We start from the raw sequence: 24,032 nt of genomic DNA on the forward strand, positions 1-24,032 counted from the left end.
AGGTCACACCTCAAATAATGGTTGCTTGACATTTTGAGATGATCACTAAGGCCTATGAGACTTCATGTGAGAAATTTCAAGAAACTACAGAAGATGTTCACCCTTATAAGAATGTAACGTAAAGGCTTCCTTTGTTCTGGTGTTCTTGTTGCTCAAATGTAGCCTACAGATCCTAGAAAACCACATTCCCTCCAATGACATACCAGGAATAAACCTTCCTGTCGATGAGGGACTAACGATGCTTTTAATAACTGATCAGAGTTGCTTTATGGTGATTGATAAATGATGCTTTCAAGGAAAGATCTCAATCAAAAGGGGAAAATGTGAAAAATAATATAAACAGAGCGACTTGAAAATGAGTTGGAGCTGCCATCCCACAAGAATTGCCTTGCACTTCTTACTCCTTAAACCTTTGGAATGTTAAAGCTGGGCAATATAACCTTTGGACTGGGCCTAAAGCATCATTGTACTCCAAACAACTATTTGCAAGGATAACAAGAAGACAGAAATCAGGACTACCAGACTGAAAATAAAAGACATTCTTTATAATTACATCACTATGTTATCTTATCTGCACCTATAGCAATTCCTTCCTTCTATTCATGTAATTGTTCCCCTGACCTTTCTCATAAATACACCGTGTCTTCACCTCCTAATTGGAACACTATTTGGGTTTCTGCCTGAAACAATGTTTCCCAAAAAGGTGTTCAATTGGATCTCCTAGAAAGGCTTGTTGCATCTTGCTTTGGCCTTTTATTTTTAGGTTAACGAGACACATATATGTATTCAAGAAAATGGAATTTTATATTTTGCTAATTTTATAAAAGAAGAATAACACTATTTCTCAATAAAACCATCCTACTGCTCTTAGTTGGACATATTTTTTTCTAGCTTTGAACCCTTGAATGATAGCACTTCATTCATACTCGAATAAAGAATTCTTACAATCTGTGTTGTTTTATATAATTTGGACATTTATTTTACTCTCCTGCCTGGGGTGATTAAAAGCAATCGGGGCTCAGGAACTCCAGCTTACTCCTCTTTGTATTCCCCATAGTACCCAAAGAAATAAAATAATAGGCATTTATTTACTTGAAGAGTTGAACAGAAGTGCTTGACACTCATAAATGCATAAAGTTACTTTATTTTAAGTATACATTTAATTTTGAAAAATATAAATGCTAAAATATCTCATCTTCTTCATCTCTTAATTCCATAAAAGTCACAATAGAAAGCTTCATAAAACTGTAAAATACTATAATGTTATAGGAATTTTAGGTTTTATATTGGAAAAAAATTATTAGTAATATATTGAAACGTTTTCTGTTCTTTATCATTTTGTTCCACCATGTTGATCTACTTCATTTAAAATAAAAAGATGCATCGTTTCTCCAAAGTTAATAAAGACTTAATAGAATAAAAATAAGAATATCTGAAAGTGCATATTGATTCTGAAAAGTAATGTGTGTGAATATGTACCAGCCATGAAAATGGCTAAAAAGAGGCAACTATTCACTCTTTTCACATTGTAGGAATGGGACAAAGTTACTTCTGGCTCTAAAAGTTTCAATGGATGACATTAGCCCTGAGTTGCAATATTTGCCTAGGAAATAGAATTCAGGATTTTTATATGTACCCACAGAACACAAAGAAATGAGCCAAGAAATGGGACATATCCAAATATCTGGTCAAAATACAACTTGATTGGTTCACATTTATCACACAACTTTATTTCAGGCTACAATGAAGCTCAATGAAATCATCATCTGAAAACTCCCAAGGTCCTTCGGATAATCAAGTGCCATAAAATATCATTTGATTTTGTTCAGCTACTTGGTGCCACTAGGTTTCATGCTCATGCTGTGAAGAGCAAATGTAAGATATCAAGGAAAAAATAAGAAAATCTCATGTTCTTGCACCAAAATTATTAAGTGGTATGAAAAGTTTTGAAGAAAGCTTTGTCCCATCCCTGAACAATGTCAACCTCTATAATACAACTCGAATGATTTTGTTTTGTTTTTAAAGATAGTCAGCAGTCAATACAATTCAAGTACTTTAACACAGTTAAAAAAAGAAGAAAAAAGAAAAAGGAACCAAAACTTGGAAGACAATCTTTCTCTGTATTAAACACCAATATACACCTGATAAAAGATTTACTCTGTGTGTGTTGGTGCATGTGCATAAAATATTCACAAGCTGAATTACTTAAGGCAGACGTTTGCTCCCCCTCCCCCATTCTTCGAGGTAGGGGGCTGATTAGAAAGGATGTTTTTTCCTATTCCTTTAAAGTTCCATCTCCCTACCCCTACTCAGTTGTTTGACTGAAAGAGTCAGGGACACTACTGTCTACGGCACACAAAATAATTAGGGTTCCAAGTCCCAGTTTTACATAGAGAAGAATGACTTTTATTGAGGAAAACAATGCCTCCAAAAGATTTTCAAATGCAAAACCAGAGACTGTCATGCTCCTAGAAGGCAGACTCTTGGCCTAAAGATCTTTACTTCTAACAACAAGTCTATACAACCACACAACTTCTGGATAACAATTCTGAGTGTACACTTAGTCCTTTACTGCTAACAACTTAAATATTTTTTTCTCTGTATTGATATCAGAGAGAACACTTTGTAGAAATTTACCGGTGTTTTGTGTGTGTCCAGTTTACACAGAAGCAAAACCACCCAATCTAGTTAGTTCTTTGATAATGAGTAAATTCAGTTAAGATACAGATAATTTGGTGGCTCAAGTTTTGTTTGTTTGGTAACTATTGCTGTTTCTCTGAAAGTGATGCTTTTTTAAAGACTTCTCTGGGTTCCAAAATATTGAAAAGCTTTGATAATAACAGTTACTTTTAGCAAACATAAGGCACTACTCTGCATTCATATTATGAGTATCAACCTTCAGTCACAGAATATAGATCATAAATGGAGGTACAGATAAGTTTTAGATCTACTCAAAGGCTGAAATACTGAGTAAGGTTGTATTAGTTCTTTGAAAAGGATGGAGAGGGGCATGGATCCTCAAATACTTGATTCATTGTCAGAAAAATAAATTATTATATCTAGAGATTGTAAAAAAGTGAACAAAAATGTCATTAATTTAACAAGATGTAGGTTAGGCTGAACATATTATGTATGGCTTTTAAACATTTTATTGATACTTCATTCAGTAAAGAAAAGGGAAAACTTTAAAAAAAATTGGGGGGAGAACCTTCTGATATAGTTTTAGATTAGAATAATGAAAAACTAGAAAATATAGAATAATTATTTTAAGGATAGCTATAAATAAAAATGCAATGCCAAAATTTGGTATGTGAGATTTAAACCAATAGCGTGTAATTTGCCACTTTCATTTAAATGAAAAAATTGCAAGTCACTTATATCTAATTTGCATGAAATTGAAAGTTTTAAAATTATCAGATACTATAAAAGTAACAGCTAATTCAGGATAATAAATTTTTTTATAATAAAACTTCAAGAGGACAGAAGTATAATTTAATTAATATAAGAATGAATAGGAGTCAATGTGTGTGCATTATGAAACCAAAATAGGTGGTTTCATCCTGCTTCTAGTAGTCCTATAACAATCTGTTTTAGTTAGGATATATCACAAAATGTCGTTCTATGAACCCAAAATATAGATTCAACATTTAAATGTTTTTAAAAAGATTCACAATATATAATGCAACCTATTAAAAACATTATATTTAAATAACATGCTAAATTTAGTTAATAAAAATCTATTTTTTTCTAATTTTCAATATGGTACTTTGAAGTACACACATACATGTATATCCTAAATATCCCTATCACAAGGCATAAATTCCTTTCGATCCTAAAAAAATGTGTAAGTATTGTTAAAATGTATACACATATACCTCTACAGATCTGTCTGTAGTCCCATAAACACTTTATGGATATGTAAATAGTCTATGGATATTTCTGTGGATTTTGTACTGTAAATATGGGCTATTGTATCAGTGATGGTGACTGATATCCGAGTAATAAAATATATTTACCCTTATTTGCATAATGGTAAGTCTCTTGGCCCTCTGATAGATTTTTCATATGTGGTTTGGGTTTTATAAAAACTGACATAAGAGGCTGACATAACTTTGCCCTTCGCCTGCCATCACTCTGTCTCTAACTCTGCACATTGTGCATCAGCCACACACAGAGTACATACACAACACACAAATATTTCAAAATGAAAAAAAATATCTAACAATACTGTATAGGACATTGACGTGGTAATACAATCAGCATCTGTGCCAGGATATTACTATTATCAAAACATTAGTCATTCTCGTTACATAGGAGCTTCTTCTCCCTTCTCCTCCCATCTTTTTCATGGAACAGATAAATTTCTTTTAAAGAACGGGAAAAGTGGATGCTTAGAAACATGGTGTTTTTCATCTGATCCAGCCCTCTATCTTACCTTAGAGATTGTGTACTTGTGTGTATGTGTGTTTGTGTATGTAAAAATCACATTATATACAATACATTTTTTACAGAAAGCCTGGCAGCTACAAATAAGAGGTAGAACTACTCACAACTATGTTTCCTGCTGCAGGAAAAAATTCATTTTCTTTACAGTAATTAAAAAAAAGTTTAAAAAATTGACAAAAAATAAGTTGCAGGTTAGGCCCCATAATTTAAACAACAAAATCTAAGAAGAAAAATATTCTTCAAATGTACTCAACAGATAAGTTCATTAAGGGTTAAAAAAAAGTTGCATAGGAAAAAGGGACATTCCAGCACTTGCTACAATGATGGCAATAGTTTCTCTACAGGGAGTAAAGTACCTTTAGCTTTTTTTCTTTTGATAACTCTAGGATTAGGGTTTACAAGCAAGAGTGTTAGAATAGCAGCACTTTTCCAGTCCTGGAGAGTTCTATAAGCGAGAAGAGACTTGTCTGGAGGTCAAGGTTTGTTCTACCAGACAGAAAGACAAGCCAACTAGCACAGCTCCAAAGCTAAAGTTGTAAATTCCTTCAATATTTGAATAAAAGGTGTTATAAATTCCTTAATACTTTTGATCCCTGCTTAATAAAGGAAAATGGCAGGTTCTGTGTGAGTCTTGAGTGACAGAGGAATTTGGTTGTCAGAGGACACATCTGAAAGTATAAGAACAAAAAGTGGCTCCTTCAGATGTTGTTTTTAAGGAATGGTGCACTATTGTCTTAATTTTACCTATGCAAGAGAGAAGCAGAGAGAGCACTGTATTATTTGGCCAATGGCCAAAAACTAAACCAAAACAAAAATTAGAAAATAAATGATCAGAAAAAAACAAGAACATTAACAATAAAAACTGTTAGTTTTAAGACAGACAAACAGGTTACAATGTAGTTTCTGTTCCCTTGCTCCTCCAGAAATAATCATTGTCTTCAGGCTCATGTTCTATTCTAATTTGAGGCACAACTTTTACTGGAGTTCTAGGAGGCCTAGAGAAAAAGCAAAAAGAGAAGAAAAGAAGTAGTAAGTAAATCAGATTTCCTTTATCATTTAGCTGATATTTATGCATTGTACAGAAGCCAAATGTGTCCTTTGTTCTCTTTGAAAACTTACCTCTTTCTTCTGTATTAAAAACAAACATTTTTAAATGGGATGAAGGTACCAATAGAGTCAAGGTATTTAAGTAAAATTTTCATTAACTATCACACATAGATTTTAAAAAAAGAAGAAAAAGAAGGCGGACTGCCAGGTGGGTGATACCGTTAGAAATTAAAGGTCAAAAAGACTTAAAAAAAATAAAGAAAATATTCAGAGATTTCATTCTTGAAAATCAAGTAGGATCTGAAATCTCTCAGAGCTTTCAGGAAGGAAAGGAAGGGACAGGAAAAGAAGGGAGGAAACTCCTGGAGGAGAGCTGACAGGAAATGCAATTACCCCATAAATCATAGATGATACTTAAATGATAAAAGCTGACATTGATCCTGGGCTTTACATTAATGATATTGAAAGGTTACAATATTTCTAAGAGTAAGTAGATTAATTCTCTTAGGTTTTCTACCAGTGAAAACTGGAACAAGTTTTTGTGATTAGGTAACTTATTTAGGATGAATTGTAGAGCGTAGGAGAACAAGGTGTTCTGCCAATAACCCACCAATGACTACATCTCTGTGGGGCAATAATCTCACAGAACAGCATAGAACTGGGCCGTCTTTTACCTTGGCATACCGAGTGACTGAAGGAAAGGAATTTTATCAGCACGATGTGTGGCGTTCAAGGAATGTTGGTGATCTTTCTCCTGGGGTGGGGGAAAAAAAAACAATCTTTTTAAAAAATCTTCACAAAAATGATGTATTGTTCACAATTGGAAAGAGTAAGACAGGTAAGCATAGGCAGTTTCAATAAACTTTGTATCAAGCTAAGAATCTAAGTAGTGTGATAAAGCCCAAATCACTTGGTTTCCTTTACTCTAGGTTTTCTGGGGGCAAAAACCATTGTTGTTCTTTTCCATGAGGGGATAGAAGGTGAATCACTTTTAGAAGGTGTTGGCATCTACTTAATGTTTAAGGTTAGCCCTTGGATTACCTTCCATCTTCAGCATTCACAGTTTTGTCCTGCTGTTATAAATGGGGAAACAAAAAGATTTCAAGAAACTTATTTTCACTGCAACTCTACTATCAATTTTGTTCTTTCATGGATTATAAAAGATTAATATGTCATTAGAAAAGATGTCAGAATGAAATTTTTTCTTAAGTAAATTTTTGAATTTACTTAATGAAGAATGAAGAATACTCACACTAAATAATCTAGTGTCCATAAACTTTTTCCAGGAGCCTCAAATTCTGGTTAGTGATTTAAACTAAACAGAACAAAATAAAACAAGACAGCCTCTAAACTGTACTTAGAAGGGCTCTACCAGTTTATAATGTCAATGAACAGCATACATGCTGGATTCTCTTCACAGTACCCATTTGCTGTTAATTCTCTAGAGATGAAAAATGAACCCAGAAATGGTTTGAATTCAAAAGGAAAAATTAAAATCTGATGAAAGGACCAAGAAGAAATAAGCCTATTATAAACTATAGTTTATATACTGATTGGACACTAAAGGTAAGAGTGTTTTAATTCCATAAACCTAGTGTAGCAGCCAGCCTCTAAGATGCCGTGCTCCCTGCCACCTAGTATTCATGTCCTTATGTAATTCCTTTCTACGTTGTACCAGGATTGGTTTGTGTGACCAAAAGAATATGGCAGAAGGGATGGTAATGCCACGCCTGAGATTCAGTTATGAAAGATTGCAATTTCCATCTTGGTTTCACTATCATTATTATTGCCTCTAGGGTAAGCCATATCATGCATGGGCAACCCTATGAAGATGCCCACAGGCCAAGGAACTGAAATCTCCTGCCAAATGCCTCATGAGTGAGCTTGGATGCAGAGCCGCAGTGATAGTTAACTTCAGGCTCAGCACCAGCTGAGAGTTTGACTGCAATTTCATAAGAGACCTAGAGCTCAAACCACCAAAATCAGAGGCTCCTATTTCTAAATGTCAGGAACTGTGTGAGAAAATATGTTTGTTGTTTTAAGCTATTAAATTTTATAGTAATTTGTTACACGGCAATAAATAACTACCATACCTATTTTTCATAAGTAGTCATTCATTTCAAACTTTTCTTGGTAACCTGTTATTAAAGTTGAAATGGCACTGTCAAATAGAAATAAAAGTGTCTCAATAATAGACCAGTAGACTTTTTTCTTTTAATAAATCAGTAGACTTTGAAGTATATTTGGACCTAAAAGAATATATTTTCTTTAAATGAGAACTCAGTGTGAAAGCAGTTTCAAGGCAATTGCTACTTGCTATTAGAAAAACTTGAGGTAGATTCACTAATGTTACTACAGAGGTTCTCCCCCTTTTCAAGTGGTCTGTTAAATCAAATACAACAACAACGACGAAAAAGTGATTTGACAGAAATCATCACACCTTGGCCACTAGGCTATGTTATCCCAGGAAAAAATACGTTGCAGTTACAAAGGTGATTTTGAAACAGTAGCAGGGGAAATTAAGGAAGAAAATATACATATCTCATAAGTTATACCTAACAAGTTGAGTTAATATTTTATGATTGCCAATTAAATTGAAAATAACAAATGATTCCAAATTCTCAATATTAACAATCGGTTCATTGATTGAGAGACCCAGGTCGCAATTTCTCTTTTGAGCTAATTTGCTCATTGGCTGAAGCCTAAGGAAGACAAACAGTAACAGACAGTGATGTAGCACTATAAGCTGCAATTCTTATTACCAGCAAAAAAAAAAAAAAAAAAAAGGAAAGCCAATTAAAAACATGGTTACAAGCTTAGCAACTGAAAGAAACTGATGATAATTTAGATCAGAAAAAGGACTACCAAAAAAAAAAAAAAAAAACCCCTTAAAAGGTTATGGATAAAGGAAAAATAAGGGAAGCTCAGGGAATGTAAAAATAAAATTTTATAATAATTAAGTGTAACTCTCCACATAGAAAAAAAAATAGAGAAAAAGTTAATGTAAATAATAGTTTTAAAAGTTTTTCCTCTGTAGCTGTAAATCATATTCAAGCAAGCAAGCAAGCAGAGGTTAGTTCTACTCACTGTCAGAAGGTTTGCTATCACTTAGGAAAGGTTGTTGTTCCATGATGTCCATTGGAATTTTAATACTTGGAACTTGTTCTGAGTATGGGCAGTCAGACTGTGAAAAAAATTTACAAGTTTTTAGAAAGTTTTTACTATACAGTCCTTCCTATCTTCCAGTGTTGATTAAACCTATCATATTATCATTTACATTGTACGAAGGAGAAAATCCTTATATATTATCATTCCTACTTTGCTAACTTTCCAAAATCTACACCATCTTTCCCCCTAACATTTGTTTTCTTCTCTTCTGAGTTAATGAGACTGACTCATTTAAAACTAGAACCACACCAAGTGGAGATCATCGTAAATTGTAATAATTGCAAAACTTTCCATAAGCTGGATCCCCAATTAGCAAATATTTATGGGTTTGTTGTATGTGTATAGTGAATAGTTTCAATGTGAAAGATTAAATTTAGGAAATTACCTAAACTATAATATGGTCTTGAAAGTCTTGTTTTGTTTATGCTTTCTGATTCCATCTGCAGAAAAATGATGACTCAGCTTTCCTTCCAAAACAGGTCAAAGGCTCTAATATCCACTATCTGGGAGCCCTCTACATATATTTGAAAATAAACTTCCCTCCCTTACACTAATACTCTATCAGAATTATTTCATAGTTAAAGATTGATTTTAATTTGTTTGTACCAAAGATATTTGAAAACTTAGCAAAACATGAGAAATTCAAATCAAAAGGAAGGTGCCCATGGTGGTCAGAAAAGCAAAGAAGCACAGCCAGAATAAAATGATAAAACCAGGCAGCTAATCATGAGGCCACCTAAGCCAACCTATAACAGATTTCCACAGGAATACCACTTTACTTTCTTTTTAGAATTCATTATATTAAATTCAAGTCTATGTTTGGATTAAAAAGATCAAATTCATCTTTTAACTGAAAGTACCATGAGATGGCTTTCAGTTGAAAGAAAAAAAATGGGAACTAAGATACAGAGAATACAAGGAAAAAATAAATCTTAACATAAAGCTTAACATACTACACATGTTGAAAATTCTTTCATGATGAATCTAGAGAGGATAACGAGCCACATATTATTTTAAAGGACTAAGATATCGCATTAAAATTGACCAAAAAAAAAAAAGAAAAGAAAATGCCACATGCATCTACTTTTATGAGAATGGCAAAAGGAACGGGTATTGTTACAATATTTCAAACGTTTCCCCAAATAACAGCATTTATAGATAAATAAGCTGGCAAGCAGTCCTTAATCATAGCCTACCAGGCAGGTTCAAAAATGATTGAGTGACTCAAAATGTTGGGAAGCCATAATTTTCACTACTTCTATTCAAAACATTAGAGTTGTAATTCTCATAACCCCATGGTGCTTCCATATCCATGGATGCCACAACCTACAATTATCAGGTGAAAAGTGGGGGAGCCAACCTCCAAATGTGGATGCCCCAAATAATGAACTTAGTATACAAATGTACTCTAATTTGTCTGGTTGTAGTCACTGTCTAGGACAAATATATCCACTTGTTTGTTTTGGTGAGGGTACGGAGAAGAGAGAAAGAGGAAAAGAAACAAGTATCACACATTATCTTCAAGAAATCTGTTGAGAACATGGAGCTAAAAATTATAATTATTAGTAAAAAAATCATTTAAATAAAATATAATTTGTTAAAAATCAAATCTAAGAATTGGAAACTTCTCAGGAGCTCATTTGTTCCAACTTTTGATGTAAGAGAGTACTGGATTTAAAACATTTTCCAAAGTTAATATTTTATTTTATTTCTAAAAACCATTAGAGAAGAGGATTCTATAACATTACTTCATATGTTCATGATGTAATGAATTTTAAGTTTGGTGTCCAGATAACATAAACTGAGGTACTTATTCTGAAAATTCAAGATGAAATACTGCTTTAATTATCTCAGTATTTCAGGCAATTTTTTTGTCTTAGGTGATCTAAAAATTTATTTCAAATTTTGATATCTATTCAATGTGTAAGCACATCATTCTTTATAATACTGAATCTTAATCTGTGCTACAGTTTAAACACATTCTCTCTCTTTTCTTTAATCATTGGAAACAGAAAATGTATATACCTGTTCTCATTTAAGATGGATAAGGAAAGTAATAAAAACTCCCTCAGACTCTTTTTCTCTATAGCTAAATGTGTTTTGTATATTTAGCCTTTTCTTATTGGATCAATTTATCTGAAATCCAATTTTGTCCATTGCCTTCCTTCACTGTACTATTTTTAAGTTCTCTAAATAGAATATAATCAGACAACTTGAACAATTGGAAATAACCAGACAGGTCTGGATTAGTGTTAGTTAGCTTTGTTGCTGTGGCTGTGTAAACTTAGAAAAATGACTTAACATTACTAAGTCTTAATGTCCTTATCTGTAAAATAGGAACAAAAAATATATACTATAAAGAGCTGTTATGGCAATTAAAGCACCAGTATGCATAATCAATCAAAATAATAAAGTACAGAGTAGACACCAAAAATTAACTATACTCCTATCTTAGAATGGGATATCAGGAATACAATTATAATGGTGATCTTGCACTGTGTAAAAAATCCAGAACAAGTCTTCAGACAGAAAATGTCACTTCAGTAGTCCTTTCAAAAGGCTCCTTGGACAATCTTTGTGTGTGTGTGCATGTATGAGTCTGTAAGTGTGTTAAACAAATCTGAGCTTTTCTTCTAGCACTAATCACAGACCCCTACTGGAGTACCTGTATTTATGTGATATGGTCTCCTAAAGAAAAAAAAAAGGGCAATAATTTTATTGCTCAACTTACTCACCCAATTGCAGGAGGACCATTTAGACTATGAAACTGATAACGACATGTAAAAAGAGCCCCAAACCAATTTCTTTTCCTTTTCAATGAAGCTTTAACAAAAAATAATCCAAATCGTGTCAAAGCTCAATATGAGGATAAGTACAATAGCATAGAACTTTGGTTGAGAGTCTACTCAAAGGACACATAGATCATAGGAGGTAAAGTCACCAGTGCTTGTCCACAATAGGTTTATCATTACATAAATCTGAGTTATCGCAAATTGAAATCTTGGATTATCAATAGCAAATCAAATATACTTGATAGCATTACTAAGCGAACTTCCTTTTCATCTATAAGATTAGAGATCCTTGCTCTTTAGGTGTGGTGGCCTTTTTGTTTTGTTTTGTTTTTAGAAGCCATTTTATCATTTTTAGTGTACTAATGGTTAAAGAAGGATTTTGGAAAATAGAAAAACTGAAGAGAGAAAATAAAGGGCAAAGGAACATGAAGACTGACATACAACGTGGCCAGGGAAACCTTTTTGGAATTCAGCCATACATCTCACAAAACGGATATAAATTATAAATTTTTCACATTTTTTTCTCTAACTAGCTTTACTTTGGAATTTTGGAGAGTTCCTTACATCATCATTATCACTATCCAGACTTCCTTTCTTCTTTTTCTTTTTCTTTTCATCTTCCTTCTTTTTCTTGTCCTTTTCTGGAATGACATCATCAAGGAAGCTGAGGTCATGCTGGGAGAAGAGGTAGTCCATGCCTTTTCTGACAGCTACAAGTGCCAAGATCTAGAAGGATAAATAGAAAAAAGTATGAAAGAAACTGTCTGATGACGTCATAATGACCTAAATACTGCCCTATCAAAGGCTGTAGAAACATATTTTGTATAAGGCTAAAGGATGATGGAACTCATCTTGCTCATATGAACTATAAACATTTTCTTTATGAGGAAATTTGGTTCATAAAAGTCTTAATTGAAACTCACTTTGTTTTGTTCACCGAAACATAAGATCATATTCACCTAGAATCTCAATATGAAAGGATCTGTTTTTAAACCATTTCTTCCATGTCAGATTCTAAATAAAATAACTAAATAGTTAAAGGGGAAAAAACAGTCTGCATATAATATCTAATTATTCAAAAGTAAAAGATTATACAAGGTTTTGAAAATCTTGCAACATACAGTACACTAAGGCATCTTTAAAGTATTAATAAAGAGATAGTAGCTAAGTATGCACAGACCATTTAATCTACTGGATGACTTCGAACACTACCATTAACTGAATACTAACCACGTGTCAGATATTGTACTAAAATCTTAGACAGTATTTAATTTTTACTTATTCCCACAACAAACCCAAAGAGTAGATATTATGATCTCCATCTTATACTGAGGAAATCGAAGCTTAGAGGCATAAATATGTCATCCAAAATCACAAAATCAGAATAAGGAAGATTATAGAGGGACCCAGCTGTCTGCCTCTAAAATTAGTATTCTTAAACTCTGTATCTTTGATTCTCTAAATTGCTCTTAAAGAGTAACTTTTTAAGGTACATCAAAGATGTCTTTTCTCAACAGTAAAATTAGTATGCACTAGAATACTAGTTATGACTCTGTCTTAAATAAAAAGTCGCTTTCTAGATGTCAGTTTCTTCATTTCCTAGAGAAATTAATAACATCTGCCCTACCAATAGTACATGATTGTTTTGTGATCAAATAAAAGCTCACAGAAGATAAAATATACTTTATAGGAAGATGGCGTAGAAGGTACAGGCTATGCACTCCTCCTCTAGTGATCACAAAACAAAACTATAGAGCAACCAGCATGTGGAATTGCCTGAGGTCTGGCTGAACAGAAGCCCTACAACTAGGAACAAAAAGAACAGGTCACCTCAAACTGGTAGGAGAGGTGGAGATGCGAAATGGCCCAGTCCCACCACTGCCTATCGCGATTGAGGATCAGGAGGGCTATCTTGGCTCTAGAGGCCTCTCCCCAAGCTGGGGAACGAGAGGTCCCAGATACACATTAGGCTCCCCAGGCCAGGTTTCTAGTGCTGGGAAGAGAATTCCCCACAACCTCTAGCTGTGAAAACCAGAAGAGGTTGTGGATGAAATAGAGGACTGGAGAGGTCACAAACATTCCTCTTAAAGGACCCATACCCAGCCTTAGTTGCTGACAGACAACTATGCTGTCAGGCTTCAGGGCAAGGGCTGAAGGGGTAGCTTTCTCCTGGACAGAAGTTCAGGCAGAAGCCATTGTTTCTTTGTTGAGCCCTCCCCACTCCCTGCCAATAGACACAGGCACTGCCATAACTGAGTCACCATCAACCTGGATAACAGAGGTTGCTCTACCCAGGAAATTCCCTGAGACTCTGCTTCTCCCAACTCATGGGCCCACCCAGGCCACTTCCAGTAGTTTATTCCATACAAACAGGCTGTCTTGGCCCCTCCTGTGAACTTGCATAAAATCTCTCAAAGGCTCGTAATACCCAAAGAAGCAGCATCTGACCTCAGCATGCCCTGTACCTCTTGCTGAGCAGCCCCAACCCTGCACTAGTAGCAGCTGGCCTCAGTTACTGACTTGGCCCCTTGAGGCACCTATAAGTCCAACAAGTGTGGCAGCCTTCTGTGGAGTACTTGGTGACTCTTACTAGGCAGCCTCAGAAGTACACAGGCTATGGCTGAATTTGGCCTGCAGCTGGACCCCTCCCAAGACTGTGTACTGCGCCCCACAGCACACCAACTACATAAAGCTACTCTACTAAGACCAGGAGACTTAGAAACCCTACCTAATACATAGAAACAGACACAGGAAGGCAGCAAAAATAGAGAGACAAAGAAGCATGTCTCACATGAAAGAATAGAACAAAGCTCCAGAAAAAGAACTAAACAAGATAGAGATAAGCACTCTACCAAATACTGAGTTTAAAAGGTTATAAGGATGCTCAAGAAACTTAGGGGAAGAGTAGATGAACTCAGTGAGAACTTTAACAAAGAGATAGAAATCATAAAAATGGAGATGGAAAACATAATGGAAAATCAGTCAGAAATGAAGAGTACATTAGAGGGAATAGACAGAGTGGATTAAATGGGAGATTGAATCAGTAATTTAGAGGATGGGGTAGTGGAGAACGCCCAGTCAGAACTGCAATAAAAAAGAAAAAAAAAAACTCTCCAAAATGAAGATAGTTTAAGGAGCCTCTGGGACAACATCAAATGTAACAACATTCACATCATATGGGTACCAGAAGGAAAAGAGACAGAGCGAGGAATTGAAAACCTATTTGAAGAAATAATGACAGAAAACTTCCATAACCTGATAAAGGAAGTAGACATACAAACCCAGGAAGTTGAATCCCAAACAAAATGAACCCAAAGAAGCCTATGCCAAAACACACCATAATTAAAATGCCAAAGGATAAATTCAAAAAGAGAATCTTAAAAGCAGCAAGAGAAAAGCACTTAGTTACCTACAAGGGAGCACCCATAAGACTGTTGGCTGATTTCTCAACAGAAACTTGCAAGCCAGAAGGAACTGGGATGAAATATTCAAAATGATGAAAACCAAGGATCTACAACCAAGATTACTTTATCCAGCAAAGCTGTCATTTAGAATCAAAGAACAGAAAAAGAGCTTCCCAGACAAGAAAAATCTAAAAAATTTCATCACTATCAAGCCAGTATTACAAAAAAATGTGGGAGAGACTCCTTTTAGAAGAAAAAAAATATGTATCAAAAATCTAAATAAGGAATGACAATAACTACATATCTATCAACAAGTACTTCAAATGAAAAAGAATTAAATGTTTCAATCAAAAGATAGGGTAGCTAAATGAATAAGAAAACAAGATCCTTACATATGCTGCCTACTAGAGATGACTAACTTCAGATTAAAAGACACACAGACTAAAAGTTAAGGTATAGAAAAAGATATTTCACAATGAGCCTAGAAGGTAGTGTGCTGAGTGGAGTAAGTCAGATAGAGGAAGACAAATGACATATAATTGCACATATGTGTGGAATCTAAAAATCAAAACAAAAAAACCCCAAACAAATGAAATAACCAGAAACAAATTCATTGATACAGAGAACATTTTGAGGGTTACCACATGGGAGGGTGGTTGGGGAGGGCAGTTAAAAAAGAGAGAAGGGATTGAGAAGTACAAATTTTAGTTACAAAACAGTCATGTAAATATAAAGTATAGCATAAGGAATATAACCAATAATATTGCAATAACCATGTACAGAGTCAGAGGGGCATTGGATTTATTGGAGTGATCACTTTGTGAGTTATATAGATATCTAATCACTATGTTGTATACCTGAAAATAATATAATATTGTATGCTAACTATAACTTAAAAATAAAAGGTACCGTTAAAAAAAACAAGGCAGTTTTAGGTAGTTTTCTCTCGTGTGTTTTCAAATGACTCTACTTGAGGATATTCAAACTTTTACACAAGTGAAATGCACGGGAAATATAATTTACCACCACCACCACCAAAAAAAAAAAAAAAACAGTTATCTTTGAGAATAATTAAAAAAAATACTTTATAAAGGTAAAAATAAAACATTTCTCTATTATTTAGCACAAGCAATAAGTGATTTACTGACTATATTTCAAATTTATCCAGGTCTAATTTTGTTTTTTCCTGCTTTAACAAAATGAATAGATAGGTAGATTATACCAATAGACAAATAGGAGTCATTTCTCACACCCAGTGTGTTTTCCAGTAAGTTAATAGAGTTTAAGAAATAGAGAGAGAGAGAGAGAGAAGGGATCATCAAATATATATATATATATATATATATATATATATATATATATATATATATATATTTGACTCCACAAATATCACTAGTATATTATACCATCTTTTCTGATTCCCTAGAGGAAAAAAACAATTATAACAATTATAAACAACAAATATCCATAAAACAAAATAATAATCCTGGCTAAGAGGATTTTTGTAAAAAAATAAAATATGGTTTGTTTATGAAAATTTTGTTTCCAAAGCCAGGGGAGAGACAGAGCACACATGAGGTTGGCCTTGTGACTTGTTTCAAGTACAGGCATATCTATTTTTTTGCAAGAAATGGAAAGCTATAGTAAAGTATAAAATCCATAATAAAGTCAAATACAGAGCTAGCATTTCCTTTTTTCCTTCTTCCACTTGTAATTCAGAGTAGAATATTAGTTATTTTACCTTGCCTCTCATCATATCATAGCAAGGATAGAGAGCCCAGACTTAAACTTAGCATGATACAAACTAGCAAGAACTTCAAAAACTAAACTTCCTATTCCATTTCTTCTACTTCACTGATGACCTCTCATAAGTTGCCCATCTTTTTCTGTACTATTTGGACTGAAATGTGCCGTACATTGTTATTTAGATTGATACTGTTATACAATAGTATTGTAAAAATAACTAAAGTACATGGTGTCTACTATGCACCAGGCATTGTGCTATATACTTGATATGTATCACTGATGCTCTGAATAAAAATAACAATGCTATCCACATCCTACTGATAATTTTATGGCAGTTCAAGGAGGTTCACTAACCAGCACAAACCAGACCCGGTATCTGAACTCTTAAGTTTAACTTTAAGATCCAGCGTAGACAACCACAGATAAAGGAATTTAAAATTATAACAGATAAAGTCAAACTGACTTGGTCAAAACTGGAAAAAATTGGAACCACACATGTGTCTTCTATATTACGCTAACCACATGATATTCGTGCGACCTCATGGGTAGGTTCAACTAAAGGAATCCCTACCATGACTGGAAAAATGATAGCAGCCACAGTTGACTTGAGGATCCAGAGCAGGGCTAGACACAACACCTGCAAGAAAGTGAACAGGTGGACTCTGCGCAGGGGGACATGGCGCAGGTAGATAAAGTCAGGCTGATGCTTCAGAGGCATCAGAAGCAGCTTCAGACGATCCATGAACTGGGGAAGAAAAGGGAAGAGAGTACAACTAAATTACTTCAAGAGTTGATACACAAAGTCATTACTATTATGCTTAAATATCCACTCGTGATCTATATTCTGTAATTTGGCAAAGCAGTGTCTTTTTCAGAGGACACTGGTCAGGGAGTGCAGAAATTTAGTCTAGCACAGTAAGACATTGTATGAGTCGCCCAGTTTTTATTGTTACCTTGCAAGAATGTTATGCAGACATATGAGATAAAGCGGCCACCAAAGAATAAAGTCGAATAAAGTCACAAAGCAAAATATAAATTTAGATGCTCATCTCTTACATTCTATTTATACTATCTGAATCTTGGGAGAGAGGATCTTGTGACTCTTTTAGTAACGATATACTGAAGCGAGACACATAACTAATGTACCTTACTCTACCTTTGTTGTCTTATCTGAAAGAGAAGGAGATGCTGCTATGTATCATCTACATTTCAGGAATATTTCAAGAATATAAAGGAAGTGTCCAACTTGAAAGTGGGAATACATTGGTATTTTTATACATTCTACATTATCTATGGCATAACTTAACTAATATATTCAGCAATACATTACCATTTTTTAGAGGAAAACCATATGAAGACTAATTACAGTGGGGTTCAGATTGTCAACAACTAAGTATTTTGAATCTAGGAGAGGCTATCACATTGCCATGTATAAACAAGTATTAAAATGACTGCTGATCACATATTTGCCAGGTGTTGTGCTTCGATGAATAACTGCTGATTTTACACTAATGAAGATAATAAGTTGATATTTAAGTACCAGTCATAGGATCTTTCGAATGAAAGATGCTCAGTAAATAGTTGTTAAATTGAATTATTATACAATCATAACTCTGAAATAATACCTTTGCTTTCTTTCTGGAGAGATAGGAGAAGTATAAAAGTAAACTAGACTATCACAGACAACCTTCTCTAAGGTGATTTCCTATCTAAAGTGTTTCCTTTCTTCCTCCAGGGCTATTTTTGACTGGCGGGGTCTTTGCTGTTCGTAAAAATTGGGTTACAAAATTTCTTGCTAAACAAATCTTGCCAAAAAGGCTAAAAGAGGAAGAATCAAGAGAAAAGAAAGGAAAAAGAGAAAAGATGAGAGGGATAACAGCACTGCGAATTTTTAAAAATCTACTCTCTTTTTCTTCAGCAAAGAATTTTCCCCCACATCATTATGAGATTGATTTTTTTTTCTACTTAATTTAATAACATGTACTGAGCTTGAACCATCAATTAAACACCTAGAACACATAAAATCAAACTTTTAATCTAGATTGACCTATCGAAGCTAAACAAAAATAAGAAGTATTAGTTTGGAGGCCATATTAATTTCATATTTTTTTCATTTAGAGGAATAAAGACTATTTAGAATGCCAGGTACGAATGAAACATTTTGACATATTTATCTTCCCAAAAGTTTCATGGGAACAAATAAACCCACATTCGTATTCATGTAGTCCTCTCTCTGAAGAACCTCCTTGTGTTTTGTAACAAATATCCGAATGGGGAAGAACTCTGTTCAATGGCCCTAAATAAGGAAAAATAAAATAACTTTTCTCTTTTGGGGAGTCTGGCCACTTGCCCAGCTCTATCTGATTCTAAAACCAAATTAATCTAAATTCAATAAATGAAAGTAAGGACTATTATGAAGGGGTTTAAATAAATTCTTACGATGTTCAGAGAACATGCAGTCTTTTCCCATTAAAATATTACTAAGTGCTAAATAAGGCTACAATTAACAAGGTGCCAGAAAGCAGTAGAAGTACTTCCAGTTTCCTGGTGCAAATTAAATTAAACCTCAACTGAAAGACAAGGTCCCTTACAAAGTTTTCCCTAATGATTTTTTAAAAAGGGGGCTAGTTTTACCCAAGTTGTGAATAGCTGAAGATTTCAACAAAAGTAGCATATAAATCACACTGACTTTATTCTTTTATTTGTTGAAAACTTTTAATCATTGATCTCAGCCATGTGAAAAGCAAATCAAATAAGAATAGCTTGATCTTAGCATAGGGTAAAGGCAAATGGATAAATAGTATCTTGACAGGTACACTAAAAAGGTTAGATTTTCTTTTCGAGACCAAAAAAAAAAAAAGAAAGAAAGAAAGAAAAAGAAAGAAAGAAAAAAGAAAAAAAAAGAAAGGGAAGGAGAAAGGAAGTAAAGTAAAAGGAAGGAAAGTCATAGTTCTCTTACCTTCCTGGTCAAATGACCATTAACATCCTATTTTAAGAATGAGTATGTATGATAACATTTGTTAACACAGCTAACTTTGTTAAATCAGGAACTGAAAAGCAGGTAATCAGTGGAGAAAATAGAAAATAAATGCACTTTAAAAACTTAGAAAATAATTAGCAATTTTCTTTAAAGATCTATTATTGGACTAGCCTTCCTACTAGAAAAACAGGACTATACTTAGGTTGATATGAAATACTTACCTGTACACCATTAAGGGATGCTACCCCCATATACAGGAACACGCCATAGAGTACAGGCATGGGAATAAACTAGAAAAAAAAATGGAGCAAAGTTTTAAAACAATAATGATAATAACAGCAATGGAGGATAATTTAATTAAAATTATTGAGTGGCATTGGTTAATAAAATCAAATAGGTTTTAAGTGTATAATTCAATACTACATCATATGTATATTGCATCGTGTTCACCACCCAAAGTCAAAATTTCTTTATCACCAATATTTTACCTATTTTACCTCTATCTCCCTTCCACCCCCTTCCCTCTGGTAACCACCAATCCAGTGTCTGTGTCCATGAGCAGGATACTTTAAATAGAAGCTAAAACTGAAACTAAAAGATAGGACATAATAATATAGTGATTGCAAATTAGTGTGCTTTACTCATCCTTGATAAACTTCTAAACCCTTTTAATTTTCATTTGATGCCTGTTGGCATTTTTTTTTTTTATAATGGGCATGCATGGCCTTAATAATTACTTTTTTTTTTAATGGGGAAAAACATTTGTTACCCTTTCCCCTTAAAAGAAATGACTATGTAAACCAGATGCTTGCAGGGACTGTGAGGTAGAGAGGTAGAGTCACCTCACTCCTGAGACCAAGTTCTTTTCCCAACAGTCTGGTGATTTCTTTCCTTAATAATTTTCACCAAATGATCTATCAGTCTGGTGTTTAAATGTTTCCTTTAATTAAGAAAACATCAAAAGACTATCCTCTTTCCTCCTCTCAGGAATATTAACAAAAGTAACTAATGAGAACACGGCTTGAAAGGAGCATCGAGCATCTGGAAGCTATTAATTATACACATGAATTACTATACAATTAAAAAAACTGAATTAGCACATTCATGTCTTAATTAGCAAGAGCATTCTTTACATTAATACAAGGTGTTTTAACTATGCAAGTTCCAATGTGATGTTCGTAAGTTTTATCTATTCCTAGACCTTTGAAATGTCCAAGGTACTGCAGAAACTAAGCAAATCAAGAAACACTGTTTCTGAGAAGTCTTCTGTCTGAACTATAAAAGGTTCTCAAGCTTGTATTTTGAAAAGAAGTTCAACTAATTTCAGGAGTTTTCAAAGATAAAATACTAAACCACAATCAAGTCCAATCTTACCAAATCTACATAAAGGAAGCTATTGTAGCCAGAAAACAGTATGACTTTAGAGTAACATTTAAAGAATTAATGCCTTGTATTAAGTGAAACACAGTTTCTATCAGTTTTTCCTTGTGATTACCTAAAACAGTTCTATATCTGAGACCCTTCAGCCACTACTGGGGAAACAATAAATTCTGAAATGTCACAACATTCTCCAATTGTTATTGGTTAGCTATAGAAATTATTAACTTTATATGGAATAAGTATACTTATTTATATAAAACATCACATACTTCTAAAAAAAAACAAACGATTTTAACATATGTAATTTAATCTTGAGCTCAGAGAAAAATAAGCGACATCGAATGTTAAAGGAGGTGGGGGGGATGATTTAAGTAGTGAAGAAGCCATGTTTGCTGTAATTGCCAACAGTCACCTCAAAGAGGTGAACACAGCATGTTCAAGTCATTTGAGTTCTGACATGTATCTTTATTTCCTTTAGAATGTGCATGCTTCCATTCATTATGATTCCTCTGTACAAATTTACCAAAAAATAAAAGTAAAACTAACAAAGGGACCATTTTATAGCTTTGACTCACTTCTTAATTTTTTAAATATTGTTTACAGGTAACGGCACTTCCATTTTTCCTAAATATAGGAAGATTTCCTTCTTGTCATTTTATTTTTAATTTCTTGGGGAGAAAATAAAGGAGGAAGAACAAAAAGAGAAGTATAGTTTATAGGAAACTAGTTAGAAACCCTGCAGCAGGGTTTTCAATCTATGCAAAGTGATTTCTTGGCTTGAAAGAAAGTAACCACAAATCCAGGCCATATCTCCGCCCCTGACCTAAGCTTGGCTAATATTTTCTCTAATGTACTTCTAACACCAAAGTGAGTAAAAGTTGTTCCTTTGTGCCCAGGTCTATTACCTCTGAACTTATGATGACAGATGTCACTGAATCTACCACAAAATAAAATCAGAAGTCAACATTAACACAGAATGGCATGAAAAATAGGTAGGAAAATAGCTTTAGATATGAAGATGTTTTTAAAAATATATTCTTTGGTGAAAAGGAAAGTGTGTAGAAGAGAAAGGCTGTTAATCAGATTTTTGGTCAACTTCAACATGATACACATTCTTATGAAATTCGCCATTTTCCTTATGATAATGCAGTGTAATAAATACTTTCTAGTTTAGGAATCTTGGTAAAATTTAAAAGAATAAGTGGGTTGGAAGATACATTTTATTGGATTTGGTTCTTGAGTCACATCAGAAGGTCAACCTTTAAAAATTCATCACAATAGAAATATCTCAAAAGAACTAAAAAATAAATAAATAAATAATGGGATTTCCAGTTAAAATAATATAATATACAGAGTAATAGCATGTAGATATTTTTCCAAAATGAGACAGGATAAATTAAAGCATTAAAAACACAAGGTATATGATATTCGCAGGCATATTAAGAATTGCCAAATGATAAAATTATGCTAAGAGAATTATGTAAATCATCAACGAGCTCAGGAAGCCAAAAATATAGTTATAAATAAATATTAGAATGCTTTTAATAAACAATAAAAATGGAAAAATTAAGTGCTTGATCCTATAACCAGATGGAATCATGAAACTGAGATGAAGTCAATGAAGATGAACATATTTAGACCATGTCACTGAATTTTTCAAATTGTGGTAACTGTCATTCTGCTGTTTTTCACTTATTCTTCTCTTTGACTCTAATAGTGTTAGATTATTCCCATAAGAAAAAATGGTAACTACTATTAGATTCACCACCACCACCACCATCATCTTCTTCATCATCATTATCATTTCTCTTTGTTTCCCTGTTAACGAGCAGAGTGTGTGACATATTGTAGGAGGTCAACCAATGTTTGTCAAATACAAATTAAATGCTATCCTCTACATTTTAGAACACTAAACAAATCTGGAAGATAAAGTTTGGCCACTCCTCATGTTAAGTTAATTCAAACAAAGGCGACAAAAGTAGCAGTGAGCGTTACATGATCTTTATTTCTTTACGTTTACCAGAAGAATGAAAAAAGCTCAAGGAACCACCTTCATCTTCTTGCTGCTCTTTTAGTCTCTCCAAGTCTCTCATATGAAACACTAGCTTAACAGGCAAATGTTTCCACTATAGAAACACAGATCCGAACTGTTTCAGCAGCTTGGGAAGCCAGTTATGCCAGTTTCCCAACAGTTCTGTATTGAATCAGCGGTAAGATTTGAGGCACGTAAGACTGTAGGTGGCTAAGGTCAAGGGGTATACTTGTGAACTTAAAACTAGTGCACCATGATTCCCTATGCCACTAAACTTGTGAGGGAGGTAGGGAGTTGGGAGAGAAGGTATTGAGCCATTTCAATTTAAAAGTAAAAGTCACACATCTCTATTGCTCTCATTTATTTGAGCTGCCTTTTAAGGTAAACTTGAGTAAGACCATTCTTTAAAGTTGTCACCTGTTTCTTTAAAACAGTGTACAAAGCCACAAGGTGGAGGGAAAAGGATTCTCATCTGCAATGTAAACCCTAATATCCTTTTCTGTGTGAATTCTGAGGTTAATTGTTAATCTTGACTTTTAATTTTAACTTTAGATTTAGTTGTAACTTAGGTTTTAGTTTAACTGTACCCTCAACATCTGCTTCTTCCTGTATTTACTTTTTAAATGAGCTACAAGGGTTTGGTGGCAAATGCATAATACTTTAGCAAACGTTAATAATAAAAAAGACACATGATCTAAAATGAGGTGACTTTATCAGATATGATTCCTGAGGTAAGGAACATCCTTAATTACTTAAGGAAGGAATCACAGTAGTAAATGCTGGACTAGTTTATTCTTGTTTTTAAATCTAGCTTTCCCGCAATATGTTGGACACTATATTAACAAAACAATTTCATGTTCCACATTTTGAGCAAAATCTTGTCTAACAAATACGTTTGCTGGACTGCCTTTTTTACTGATTCCTACAATGAATCTTTGCATTAACCTGAAGTTGCAAGGTGTAAATGGCCACAATAATGGACACTAGCAACTGAATGTGGGTGAGTCAAAGCATGAATTACATAAGGAAAGTCAAAG

General features: G+C 33.8%; 1 protein-coding gene across 7 annotated transcripts in view; it reads right to left on the bottom strand.

Moving 5' to 3' along the window:
* Window positions 1-847: 847 nt before the first annotated feature.
* The window catches only part of SLC4A4 (solute carrier family 4 member 4), a 306,370-nt gene continuing 283,185 nt past the window's right edge, over window positions 848-24,032 (bottom strand). For 6 of the 7 annotated variants that reach the window (XM_016132915.2, XM_016132911.2, XM_016132913.2 and 3 more), the window contains 6 exons: window positions 19,805-19,873; window positions 17,175-17,348; window positions 12,018-12,179; window positions 8,581-8,677; window positions 6,168-6,247; window positions 848-5,441 (listed from right to left, as the gene is read on the bottom strand). In XM_016132915.2, coding sequence (XP_015988401.1) covers window positions 6,204-6,247; window positions 8,581-8,677; window positions 12,018-12,179; window positions 17,175-17,348; window positions 19,805-19,873 — 546 coding nt within the window. In that variant the 3' untranslated portion in view covers window positions 848-5,441; window positions 6,168-6,203. The remainder of the gene's footprint in view (window positions 5,442-6,167; window positions 6,248-8,580; window positions 8,678-12,017; window positions 12,180-17,174; window positions 17,349-19,804; window positions 19,874-24,032) is intronic. The other variant, XM_016132917.2, reaches the window with a different exon arrangement.

This window comes from Rousettus aegyptiacus, unplaced genomic scaffold (assembly GCF_014176215.1).
Source record: "Rousettus aegyptiacus isolate mRouAeg1 unplaced genomic scaffold, mRouAeg1.p scaffold_m13_p_10, whole genome shotgun sequence".
Classification (NCBI taxonomy): Eukaryota; Metazoa; Chordata; class Mammalia; order Chiroptera; family Pteropodidae; genus Rousettus; species Rousettus aegyptiacus.